Here is a 13,974-nt window from a genome sequence, read left to right as displayed (position 1 = left end):
TGTGTGTGTGTGTGTGTGTTTGATAGAGAGGCAAATAGAGAGAGCAAGATGGAGGATGAAGTAGTCATTTTATTTTGCTGGCCACTCCTGCCAGCAGTCACAGCACGCACAGCCTGCTGACACGGATAAGTTGATATAGTAATTGAAGGAGCGGTAATAGGAACCTCCATAGGTGTAAGGGTGTGTGCATACTTGAAAAAAACAGAGCATGCCGCACAACAGATGAAACAGCAAACAGTAAATGGATGAGGCTGAAAAATAGTGAGACAATGATGTGCATTGAAATGGAATGCAAAGGTTTGAAAGGGGAGAATGAAGAGGGAAGGAATTCTAAACAAGCTCAGAGGGAGACAGAGAATTGGCGATGAGGAAGAAAAGCCTAATATTGCTGTCCTCATATGAATTACAGCTAATCCTCCCACTCGCACCCTCACATTCAAATATACCACATTATCAACATTTGGCTTCCTCTGCACCTCTCTCCCCACAATACAGAAACCTCAATTAGAATCCAGGCTGTAATATAATGTAATGTAATAAAAGTTGCAATAACTCATTCTAGCTACGCTTCAACTCACAGCCAGTAAGTGCCAATATTGTATCTTTTCAATGCTCTTGACACCCCAAAAGTGTTCTCTGTCAGGTTGCCACCTCCCTGCCCAGGTCTGGCTGCCTGTGTTGTATTGCCATTTGTCTGTAGTGGAAGACTCATCAAATATTAACAGACACATTAGAAGCACAAGAGCTCCCTTCATGCACTCTGATCAGCATGAGAAATGGTTTGGTAAATGGGTTGCAGTTACCAACAAGGCCGCAGATTCCAGGTCACTGAATGTGGTCTGGGGGCTGATTGTACTGAAGATAAGTAACTCATCTGTTTCTTTTAAGGTGCTGTGTGCAGTATTTGAAAGACTAATTTTTAATGTGAATTTGAATTAATGATTTGTTTTAGGTGCCAAGGGTCCATCTAAAATTGATTAATGATAAAAGAATGATTCTGAGATTTAGCACTGCAATCCTATACCACTGTTACTCTAGATAGTTTAAGAAAAAGGATCAAAATCTGGGACCTACATCACCAACACTGCAACTCAACCACTGTCAGTTTAAGGCAAACTTTGCTGATTTCAATCCAGCTATGCGTCAGCTTTGTCGGGAGCAATGTGTTTAGAGGAATGTTGTGTGGCTTCTCTAAGTGGCCCCAGTGCGTGGAGGTTGGAGCAACCAAGGTCTGCTAAAATCTGCCAGATGAAGCAAAACTACTTTGCTCAGCTCCCTCAGGAGATACTAAATGCTTTACATACCTATTTTCACAGATACAGTAGTACTTGCCAACACCGGTGACCAGACAATAATGTGTTAAATCACTTTTAATGTAAAGTAGTTTTTGGAAAAGTAACACAGCGGAGGTGAAGGGATGACTAATACCAATATCTTCAGTGCATCAGAAAGCAACAGAAACGTTGTCTTTATTTTGAGAAACATTAGCACCAATCAAACCACTTGTGAGAGATAGAAGCTACCTCTCATCCAACCATGATCTCATTTGTTACAGTAATTATATTAAGGCATCACAGTTTAATTTCACAATGATTTATAATGATGCTAAAATTAACTTTCTGTTACTCCTTTAAGCAAACAGTTACACACACACACACACACACACACAAATTCCTCAAGGCAGTTTAAAGTGTGTACTTAACTTTCAAACTGTCTGTAGTTATATCGTCTAAATGTGTCATTAAGCAGAAGAGAAGTCATCAGACTGAAGTATAGCTACATTAAGAATACATTTGAAAGTTGAGAGTAATGATACAAATGGAATTATATCTGTTGCACATTTCTTATGACTACAGTAAAATAATGCACATTTAGTTGTAAAAGCTCACCAAGCCGTTTTACAACTCCATAAAGTCTGTCTCCAAATCTCTGGTGACAGAGTAACTCCAGCCTGTTTCTAAGTCACAACATCATGCACAATTATTTTTATAATAACTTCCTGAAACACTTCACAAATTCCACTATACATCATGTTCTGAACGATTGGCCATATTATTAGTATTTTCCTACTGTGTCATACCAACATCTTCTTTGACAAAGGCCTATTGCTCCTGATAAGAACCATCCTATTCCCTTGTAATGTATCATCATATTGCCTAAATTAATTTCAGTTTTTTTCACTGAAACTAAATACTGGAATACAGAGACCAAAACTGCACAGAATATTTGCTTTGTCTAGAGGTAGTTTGACACACCAATAACGACTGAACTTTTACTCACACCACATACTATGAAGACAATTTTGTTAAGTGACATAATTTCAGCTGATGTTGAGCTATTGAGGACTTTAGTGCATCCAACGGGTCAGGGCAAAATGTTGTCATTGTGAGACACAAAAGGAACTGAATTTAGTCTTCGGCGCATTCTAGTAAAAAAAAGCTATGGTGGGTTGAATTTGACCTTAAACCTCTTTTCTCCACACAAGGTAACATCCGGAACACTGAGAAGCTGAGCTACGACCGGCAGCAGCTGTACAAGATCCAGGTCACGACCTGGGACTGCGGCCAGAAGAGAGCCTTGCACAGCGTCCCTGTCCACATTGACGTCAAGCCTGTCTGCAAGCCTGGTTGGCAAGGTGGGCAATCACCACATAAAACATGTGTGCAATGATTTCAGGCAGGTCTGAGCAGTGTTTATACCTCCACAACCAAAGATACAATTATCTTGCCTAGATTATTTTGCTTTGTCTGTGTGCCTGACTGTACAGACCAAATCACTGTGACGTTGCGTTACTACAAAAATCTCTTTTGTGTAGACAAATGGCAGTTGATTTGAATTGCAGAGATATGTGAAATTGGCAAACGGGTTTATTTCTGTTGTTATTTTCAAGCGTTTAAAGATATAGGGCCCTATCTTGCACCCAGCACAGTTGACTTTTCCCTCCACAGACTAACATTGGTGAATGTGGAATATGGGAATGTACTTGCGCTCCCGGGGCCAGTTCAGCCAAATGTCAACTGTTCCCTAGTGCTATTTTGCAGTTTCAGAAAACAATTCCGCCACAGAACAGGAAAATCTGAGTCTAAAGTCAGTGGCACGTTTTTCAGATGCTATTTAAAGGGCGCATGCTTGGCCGTAATGTAGAGTGTGCACACCGCGCACACACTTTGCTTCTCTCATCTCACGGACCCAACGGTTCCCATTTTTGCAAACCATACATACCCACAAGGAAAAATATGACCTTATTTTACACATTTCCATGAATCATGGATGTGTTGATGATATAAATGAGGAGCTATTAGAAGACTTAAAGCGATGTAATGTTGAACTGCATGTGCCGATGCCGCTTAAACCAAAAGTCCCAGCAGCAACAGCCCGAGAGAGGAGAGACAGAAAGGCTGCATCATCTATAGTAAGGTAATCTCGGTCTACTGTTAGACTTCATTGCAAAAATATCACCATGCATTCACAACCTTGTGATTCAGTAAGAGTGAGGCCAAAACATCGGAAAGTGTGTTTTTGTGACATTTCCTTAGTAAAATTTTGTCGAAAAGAAAAATCAATAGCAAACGTTGGTCTGTGAACCACTTCTGGTGTGCGCCCATTGATGTTTTAAGACCGTGCGCCTAGCAAATCCACCATTATAATAGCAATCCACCATGAAACAAGCACGCCTGCTTTTAAAGGGAATGTGAAATAACGCTCTGATTGGTATATTGCACGTTACGGCCAAACCACACCTATGAGCAATGTAGCTACTTCAGACCAACCCTTTTTATATTTATATATATAATATAATATAGTATAATAGCAAAAGCGCCGAGAGCTGCCCACAAAGCCACTTGCATTTGGCATTTGATAGTTGCGTTTCAGATCGTTAAATTTGGGCCCATAGAGTTAAACATGGTCCTCGACCTATCTGATGTTTCTGCTGTGTTTATTGTTAGTACTGTGTATGTTTTGCTAGTGGCTTTGATAATCAAATCTAGTGTTACAAACGGCAACATCCCACCGCCAGTTTTGCCTGGCTCAACGAATTTACATTGCTGGAATGAAGCCTGACATGCGGTCCACCCTGTCACGTGCCGGATGTCCCTTCCTTCTCGTTATCTCCTATCCCTATCCCTTATCCCAGGATTCAAAGGTGGTGTAGTCAGACCATACTCCTCTCACTCTTAATATAGGGAAAGTGGGGAGATATTAAAGCATCAAACCTGCCTTTTAGATGAATGAGATGAGAGTATATCCAGTTGCTCCTTGTTTGCTCAGCGCACTGAAATTGTATGTACGGAACCTAGGGGTTTTATTTCCTGTTATATTATGTGAACAAACATTTTGATTGGTTTTATTGTACATCATGTGCACAAGGATGGAGCATGAAATAATAGCTGTGTGCTCTCTTTATGCTCACGGAAACACAATAGTGATGGTTTGCATGTCATTACTTTAGTGTTTGTGCTAACGTCTGAATGTGTGGTACTTGCAGTCATCTATGTACCTAATTTTTCTCCATTTTGTGCTTATAATACCAGTCTCTCCTCCCTCTCTTTCCCTTTACTGAGCCTCTCTCTCTCTGTCTCTCTCTCCTTTTTTCCCTGAGGAATTGGCCTGTCAAATTTAGCTGGTGTGATCAAAAGCACTTTACTAAGAACACCTTGACACAGCCAACATGGCTCTTAACACATCAGAAAGCAGTCATGGCAGCCTTAACAAGGTTAAGAGTAATGCAAAGACAAGTGTCTGCGGTGAGTGCTAAAACAACACAAACGCTCTGGATAACTTCAGACGCAATTTACACTTGTCAGAAAGGGCAGCAGATGAAAGACAAACACATGCAGGGTAAGGCTTCACATGTAACCATGTGTAATCTTTGTTGTTCTGTCATTAACAAGGTGATTCATGTGCTGGATTTCTTTGGCGTCCAGTCATTTATTGTCCCACAGGATCTGATGTTAGCAGGCTGGTGATAAACAGTGGTAAATGAGGACCCTGGCAGCAGCTCAGTGGCAGCCACTGAACCCTGCAAAAACTGTTATTTGGCTCATGTTCAAACTCCCAATCTAAGTTTTCTCAAAACACGTGCAAGACATGCCTGTGGTTTTAAGATAAATGTAAATGTTTCTGATCCAAGGCAGAAATGTTCAAGCCCAAGGTCGGGATCTTAAAACAAGACAGGAAAAGCCAAATCAATTAATTTTGCATCAAGAAAATAAATGTTTTAAGGAATGTCTTGAATATCTTAACATTAGTAGGTTCTAGCCTAAATAATTTCTGAAAATGGGTACTTTTTGCAGTGAATAATAGCTCTAATTTTAAGATTCTGAGGAATTAAGGTCACCAAATCAAACAACGAAAAAGAAAGTGATAGTAAAAAAAAGTGTTAGCCTTTGTTCTCAATTTCAAAATGAGTACATGTAAGTAGTACAAAGTCAATGTGGCAGCACTTGGCAGCATGCTGTGCAGTGGGGTTTTTATCTGCCTAATGCCAAGGGGCAAAGTTTTAAACAAATGTCATGATGTACAATGAAAACTTGCAGAAACTACTGTACAGACAAAAGAGAGTAGGCTAAGATATTTGCACATAGTCGTTGACACAGTTCAATCCAAAATGTTCTCATATCAAAAACACTCCCACTTTTGAGATGAATATACACTGTACACACAGTTACTGTGGGAGTATGTGTCGATCCAATGTCTACAAACAACGCACATGCATTCACACACAAATGAACGTACTGTGTCACAGTGTCTGTGGGTGTACAGAGTGACATTACGTAACTCCCTCTCCAGGCTCTCAGTGTTAATCCTGTCTTTGAAGCCTGTTTGCAATATTTTTTTTGTGAGCGCATTTTTTGAAATTAGGATTTTCAGCATACGATTATGGTGAGAAGATACACATGAATACACCCAACCACAGATATGCTCTCTTTTGATGAAAGGGCACTTGTCCCTATGAGCGTTGTTTGGCAGCAGGATGAAGGGATGGATGGAGAGGGGCAAGTAAATGCCATGGCCACAGTTCAGGGGATATTAAATAGGGCTAGTGGTTGTATTAAAGGCGGGCCACTGTGGGAATGTCAAAGACATATACACCCACACACATGCACACACATGCACACACATGCACACACATGCACACACACACACACACACACACACACACACACACACACACACACACACACAACACACACACACCACACACACACACACAACACACAACAAACCAGTAATCTGTCTGTTCAAATTAGCTATAGGCTTTGGCTCTGGACAGTAGGGCTCCAGCTGTGTGTCTTCATGACAAATCGCATGTCCTCACTTGGCTTGTGGAATCTCTTTTTACTGACGGGTAGTGCCTGTTAACACACACAAACAAACATACACACACACACACACACACACACACACACACACATGTTTGTATAGGTGTGTGCACCACCAAATCAGCTTTTTTGTTTTAATTTCTCTTCTAATATCATATACTACTATACTATTTGTGCTTGCTGGTTTTCTGTTTGGATCCTACTGTATTTCAACAGATGTTTATCATTTGAAGCACTATGTGACTTTGTTTGTAAAAGGTTTTTTATCAAATAAACGTATTATTATACCTTACTTATTATACCTTTCATAAAAAACATAGAATACTCAGGAGCAATTCTGCTTGATAACGAGTACTTTTATTTTACTTACCTTTATTTTTTATTTAAAGCCGCTATAATCCATATATTTATTATGTATTAAATGGCAATGTGATAGTACAAAAGGTGTCACTTGTAGAGAATTATTACACATAGCTGCAGCTCCTCTTGGTTTTATCAAGCTTATAGCAACTTTTAGCTTAGTTTAGGTTGTCCGGCCACAACTTCAGGATTTGGTTCACTTTCATAGCATAGTTTCTGGCCGCAGCAGGCAGCTGTTTTCAGCAAAAAAATCTTTAAAGATCCCCTGTATATACCTGCTCAGCACCAAACAGGAGACAGACAAAGCAAATATCTGGGGAACATAGTGAAGTATTTAGCAGCTAGACACTAAACAGAGCTAAATGAGAGTAAATATTGATTTACATTTATCCGCTGGACAAAAAGGTGAAAGGTAGTGATACATCAATGTTGTGTTCAAAACTTTTTACCACTGTTTCCATGTGGCCAAAAAAAGCAGTTATTTTAGGTTTTATTTTGCAAAATTATGGTTTGCCTGTATTTGTTACCATTGAACTGAACCTATGTTCTTTTGCACATCTTGAGATGCACAAATCATCAGTGATGTAGCCTCGGGTCATCTGGTGTTTCTAGTCTTTCAATATCAAACACCCTTGTCTAGGCAACCCAGCCACGGTTAATCAAGGCCTAGTCTCGCTTTGTCAGACCTTCCTCCACAGCACCGCAAGGAGGGTCTGGCTAGTCAACACAGCATTGCAAGATGGGAGAAAAACGTGCTCTTGTTTATTGAAATTTCTTTAAACCAATCACAATTGTCTTGGGCGGCACTAAGGCCCGGGCTTGAAACATCTGTACGTTCAAAGGTTGTTTTAGTCATGCAACAGGAAAATCAAATTGGACAGTTAGTCTAGCTAGCTGTCTGGATTTACCCTGCAGAGAGCTGATAAGAAGTTAACCATAGTCCTCAGAAATCCACCGGAGTTTAAATTTCCAACACAAAGAAACCGGAAGGTATTTTGACATCTAGCAGAAAAGAGTTACAGCTGGCGGAATTTCCGGCGGCAACGAAGCAGTCCTGGAAGTGGAACATCATGGACATATACTAATAAAGCCCCAGTAGCATATGTGGTCCACAGTTTGTCCCTTTTGATCCACAGCCATCTTGATGTGTCTTGGCAGCATAATTGATGTCCGTAATGGTTCCCTTCCTGTTGCGTCTTGGGATGCTAAGTAGCTTGAATAGCCTGCATTCATTGTAAACTTTAGCACTTGCCTCCTTCATCCAGTTCTCCCAGGGGACAGGGACTGGATTTGATCAAGCAGGACCACTTGTCTTGTTGTTTTGGACATCAGGACTTTGTTTGGCTTGAGTGCAGCCTCTGCAATGGTTCTTGGGAAATTGAGTTGCTGGTATTTTTTCTTGGACCATGTCTTCCTGGACCCATGCACTCTTTTAACAAAGTCGTAGAATGCTGCCAATCACGACACTACTGTTCCAACCAGCACAGTGGTCACATGGAAACCGCATCCTGGCTCTAGGATTGTGACAAAATCTGAGCCCAGTGAGAAGTGTAAAATCAACATGTTTACCTGCTAGTCCACAATAATTTAAAACTTTTCAAACTACTTTCAGCCATCTCCTATCTAGTCTTGTCATCTTCCTCCTCTCCACACAGAAAAACATACACATAAACACACACACAGGAGTAAAACTAATAATGGAATGAGTGGACAGGAGGAGAGATAAGCGAGAGAGTGAGCAGGCAGCTGTTGAGCCTCTTCTTTCCATTTGATAGGATGGTTATGAGTTTTATTTGGTGTCATACAGTTTGTTTCAAAAACCACAATAAGACAGTTGGACAGAAATCTTTAATTGTCAATCTTACAGCCCACAGGCCTGACACCAGCAGTTTGAGAAAACAAACTAGAAAATGAAAGTCACATCTTTCGCTTTTCTTAGATGTATGTAGAAATAACCATGCAAAGTATGGCTACAGTGTCAACTAGTTAAAAAACTACATTGTGCACGTAGGGATGTCTGCCATTGTATCTTCTAGTTTGAGTAGAGTCTACAGCTATGGTGGCAGCTCTTTGATGCAATACTTATACAGTACATACCTACATACCATAACCTGTGTCATGGTTTGAAGAAGAAGACATACTTTATTAATTAATTACTTATTTTTTTCATTCTGTTGTTAGTTAAAGACGTTATACACAGGCCTGAAATACACAGACAACATGCACAAACGGGAGGGGGCGGCCAGTGAAAGCATACAACAGTACGTAATACAGCATAGATTTACATTTATGTCTGCATTTTACTGTCACTTTCTTTGTAATGAGAACTCATTATTATTACATTTTTTGGAAAGAAGTGATTTGAGTATTCACCTTGAAAACTTGAAATAGTTAAATGGCATCTAAATAATACTACTGGGATAAGTCAATGACAATATACTATGTATATTTACCAATAACAGGTAGGCTTTACAGGATTATAATGTTGTAGCTGTTGTGTAAAAACATTGCAAATCATACTTTGATGTCTCTATTTCTCTACAAAATTTAAATGAAGGGAAAATAATTGACAGGCACTGCATTGATAATAATGGAAAAATTTGTAGAGTTGAATAAAAAATGAAATCTTTAGAACATGCAGTATAGGAGATATGACTGATTATTAAAAATGCATGCGCCACATGTCAATACTTCTCAATATGAAAGAAGATTTTTGAAACAAGGTTTGGACCAATGTTTGCAATACATCAGTATCATGAGTCACCATTTCCAAAGTGAATGTAGCCAGTGGAGTATCTTTATTGACAACACGTTTTTACATTTCTATGGGATAGACAACAAACCAGACTATGATATCACAACAATTTTTTTAAAAGTTGGATTATATCATAGAGCCATTGCAAGTTTAAAAAATGGGTTGTGCTGAAAATGCTGAATGCACAGCGAGGAAGCTCAGTCTTAAGAGGCTAGTATGTGACAACGTTGAAGTGAGGATTAAGATGCAGAGACATGGAGAGAGATGGATGTTGTGATTTTCTCTCACACACAGGCCATTTAACTTCACAGCTATTGCTCTCTTTAGTTTAATCCAAATGTCCAGTGCAAAGACCAGGCTGTCACAAGAGTAAAGAATGACCGATCAGCACGGGTGGAAGGACTTGTTCTAATTAGCACACAAATCAAAGGGAGAAACTAAACCAAGAGCACTTTTAGAGAACAGAGAAACTTAACTAAACTTCACTGTGACACAATTCCAACAAATTGATAAATTTGGTAGTGACACAGTTATACATTATGTAGAATCAATGCCCCACACAATATGTATGTATGTATACAGTATATAATCTGCATTGTTTATGTTGATGTTAGCAGTCTTCTGCTATGTTTTTTGCTTAAGAAAAGGTTTGACAAATCCCAAACCTTCATTGACACAAAGTTCATAATACGAAGAGTAATACTTGAACGTGTTTGAAATTACAGGTGTCCTGTTAACAGTTTGACAAACATCTTGTTCATAGTGGTGGTTTACAGGGAAAATGATTTTTGGGCCACACGGTATTTTTGTGGTTGCAGTACTCTGTGTGGCCACGGTTACAAATTGGCAGCAACCCAATGTGGATTTATTGCCACTCACTTGTTCACATGTTCACTTTACAAAAAAATTGCGCTTCCTCTAAAATTTGCTTCACATTCAGTCATCACACACCTTGTCAACAACAGAATTTTGATATAGTCATCTGAGTCTGCAGTAGTAATTTGCATCATAACAGCAATTTCTATCTAATGTTTACTAACATTGGCTAATGTTAGCCAGCGTTAGGCCACTGGTCATATCAGACCAAAAATTAGCAGCTCAACCCTTGAGTGTATTGAATTGAGCAAAGGTGCATTTTAATGCTTTTGATTTCAACTCACAGATAAGAGGAAAAGAAAGAGTGCTATTTCTTCTTCTGATTCAAACCATCTAGCTTTACATCTAGATGAAAAAGATACAGAAAGAAAACTTGCAAACCTAATGATATTTAAATGGGTTTCAAAGACCTAGTGACAGAGTGCAGTTTGTTAGCAGTAAAGTTGGTGGAGAGTCAAGAGCCTACCTCTCTTTGAATATCTGAAGTCCCAGGCTCTTTTGAGGCGGGGATATGCATTCTGTGCTCCACTCTCAAGTAATGTGTGTGTGTGTGTGTGTGTGTGTGTGTGTGTGTGTGTGTGTGTGTGTGTGTGTGTGTGTGTGTGTGTGCACGTGCACGTGTGTGTGCATGTGAATGCCAATGGTCCTGATCTCAGATAAGAGTAGAAAGAGGATGAATTAAAGGGATGAAGGAGAAAAATAAGTGCTCTGCACTTCCCATTTCCTCTAAATCATCCTTTCTTGGTTCTTCTCTAATCTCAGACTAAGGCTGTCTGGCTGCTGCTTTAGCACTTCCCCGCCCCTCTTTGGTATTAGCTTGTTTTGTCTTTTTACTTTCACTGTTTACTTTTTTGACTTATGTGTCTGTGTCCTGAATTTGTTCTTCATTTGTTCTCTTTCTTTTTTCCTTTCTTGGCTTGATTATTTCTTACTTCTATCAGTTCCCCCTCATGTTTTTGGGCCGTTTTTAGCCTGTTTATATCCCATCCCTAGTTAGATGCCACAAAATTCTGGCCAAATGTTAGCTGGCTCAGCAACCCAGGGGCTTAGGTTTCATTTCAACATTGGTTGGGACACATAAGTTGGAGAGAATTGGGGAGCTCCTCCCCCAGATAATTTTCAGCAGTAAAAACTCCATTTCCTATGTTATGCTCCATTTCATCCTGTTTCTGCATCAATTTATGCTGGAAATGTCTTTTTTTAGGCTATGTAAAGGAAAACACTGGTTACAACTCAAAATATAAAAAATATTTTAATAATTAATTTTTAACCCCTGGACTATAATTAGCTCTTATGTGTTTCAGCAAGATCTCTCTCATATTTAAAACTTTCCACACAAATATTACTTATCCCATCTGTGTTTCTGAGATTTAGAGAAGAAATAGTGGAAATATTTTGAGAAACACTTGTAATATTAAGAGAATAAACACACAATATTTCTAGAAAAAAATCCAGCACATAGTCATGTGATCTTTACATTATGTTCTGCTAATACGGTAGTATCTCATTCAGTCCGTCTGACAGACATGGAGCCCTGTTAAGGACTCTGGTCTCAGGAGGAGACAAGACAAAGGCTTATTGCTGTAGTTTCAGGTTTTCACATTCTTCAGCAGATGTGAAAAACGAAAACGTTATGATCAACTAATGCTGGAACACTGACCACGAAAGCCGCGCTGCTCATCTTTAGTTTTACAGAGACAGTAAACACAGAGCTATGAATGTGTCTGCTTCAGAGCTCTGTATGTGTTTTTGCCTGAACACAACGATGAGATGGTGTGGGCACAGGGTGGCTAGGCCCACAAAATCAGGAGTTAGAAACGATACTAGCATTTTCTGTACTAATTCTTTGATTGGCTAAACTCATTTTCTTTTGATTGGTATGGCACACGTTTGGGTTGGCTAGTGCCGGCCTTGCGCTCCACTCATCTCTCTTCTCTGATCTACTGTTTGAACTAGGAATGTTCTAGTCTTCAGTATAAATCACTTACACACACTGTCAAATGGATAAAGGTGTGACCCCTTCCTATTCTCCTTCCATGGCTTTATACAGGAGGGATGGATGTATGTTGGCAGGGGTAAAAAGATAGAGAGTGGCCTGAAATCCTGGGTTCACCTCATTGTGTCAGATAAGAGCAATGGCTGGATGAATGCGTGCGTGTGTGTGCATGTTGGCTTGTGTGTGTGTGTGTGTGTGTGTGTGTGTGTATGTGTGTGTTTGCAGAGTGAAGTGTAGAAGAGGGAGGAAAAATGATCAACTCTTTCACATTCTTGGTAACAAATTAAAGACACATTGTTAACACATGGATGTAAACACAAACAGGAAATCGTCATGGTATAGGCACTAGTGCACGACACACACTAACACACCCACACACACATATGTAGAGTAATTATACTCCCTTAGTCCCTGTCTCTCTGCCTGTTGAGACTGGATATTCCATCATAGTGCCACTGCAGGGTCAAGGCAACATTGAGGGATCATGATTGCAAAGACAAAGAGAGTGAAATGGAATAAGAGAGGGAGATGTAATAAGATTAAAACAACAGGAAGTTACTGAATGGGACAGAAAAAATAGCAGAGGAGTTGAGGGAAAAGATAAAAGATGCATTTTTATGTCTGGGGTGAAGGTTTATTCCCAAGGGAGAGACTTTAAAGCTGGTGCCTCAATCATGTGATGCTGTAATGTCGGTCTACAGTTATGTTCTGGCCCTCACCCATGGCTATGAACTTTGGATAGTAACTAAAGAGCAACATGCTGGAAAACCTCCCAGTGGGGAGAGCAGACCTCAGGGCAGACATGCTGCAGGGATTACAGCGGATAGCCCAACTAGCCTCGGATTCCCCTGGGATCCCCCATAAGGAGAAAGAGGAGGGGGGATGTCTCAAGTAGTCCGCTTAGTCTGCAGACATCATAAGCAGGATAAAAATAAAGGCAGAGAAAAGAGAAGGTGGAGAGCCTTAGAAAGCAGTTTTTGGCTCCTTTATACCGATTTAGTGTCTCCTCTCTAAACACCCGGATTAAATTGTCATTTTAACTCGATCCTCAAAGGGAGAAATAGAATTAGAGTTACACTAAACGATATTGGGGTTTTTTAGGAGGCTTCCCACAGAATCCAGCAGATCGAAGAAAAGTGGAATTTCATTAGAAATTATCCCATTACATGATTTTATAAAACTATTTTAAAAGAAATCTGTTGAGGTGGTGCTCTATAGGCAGAAATGATGCTGTAACATTTGAAATGTAGTGATGGCATATATTAATATTATATTTATCATATTTATGATGTTTTCAAATTTAAAGTGGTTATATGTAACATGCAGTTTGTGTTGATTCAAGCAGCCAATTTGGACGAAAGTGTGTTTTTACCACACTTTTGCATTACATGTCATTTAGCTGAGGCTTTTATCCAAAGCAACTTACAATTGCTATATACTGAATGTCAGAGGTTGCATGCCTCTGAAGAAACTGGGGGTTCACTGTCTTGTTCAGGGACACATTGGTTGATGTTTTGCAATGGAATCAAACCCGGATCTCCCACACCGAAGGTATTTCAATCAGGAGATATGCAAATGAGGTTTATTGTACAGCTCATTAAAATGTACAAAGTCTTTTGGTTTAGACTCCATCGCAATACAAATATTTCGTATATCTATATAGG

At 39.7% G+C, this 13,974-nt stretch overlaps 1 protein-coding gene across 1 annotated transcript in view; it reads left to right on the top strand.

The window, feature by feature from the left end:
- LOC116687151 (calsyntenin-2) overlaps positions 1-13,974 on the top strand; it is a 222,789-nt gene that overhangs the window by 148,252 nt on the left and 60,563 nt on the right. The window contains exon 5 of the mRNA XM_032512334.1: positions 2,486-2,635. Coding sequence (XP_032368225.1) covers positions 2,486-2,635 — 150 coding nt within the window. The remainder of the gene's footprint in view (positions 1-2,485; positions 2,636-13,974) is intronic.

The sequence above is a fragment of the Etheostoma spectabile genome, chromosome 3, assembly GCF_008692095.1.
Source record: "Etheostoma spectabile isolate EspeVRDwgs_2016 chromosome 3, UIUC_Espe_1.0, whole genome shotgun sequence".
NCBI lineage: Eukaryota > Metazoa > Chordata > Actinopteri > Perciformes > Percidae > Etheostoma > Etheostoma spectabile.
This window is presented reverse-complemented; position numbering and strand designations above follow the sequence as displayed.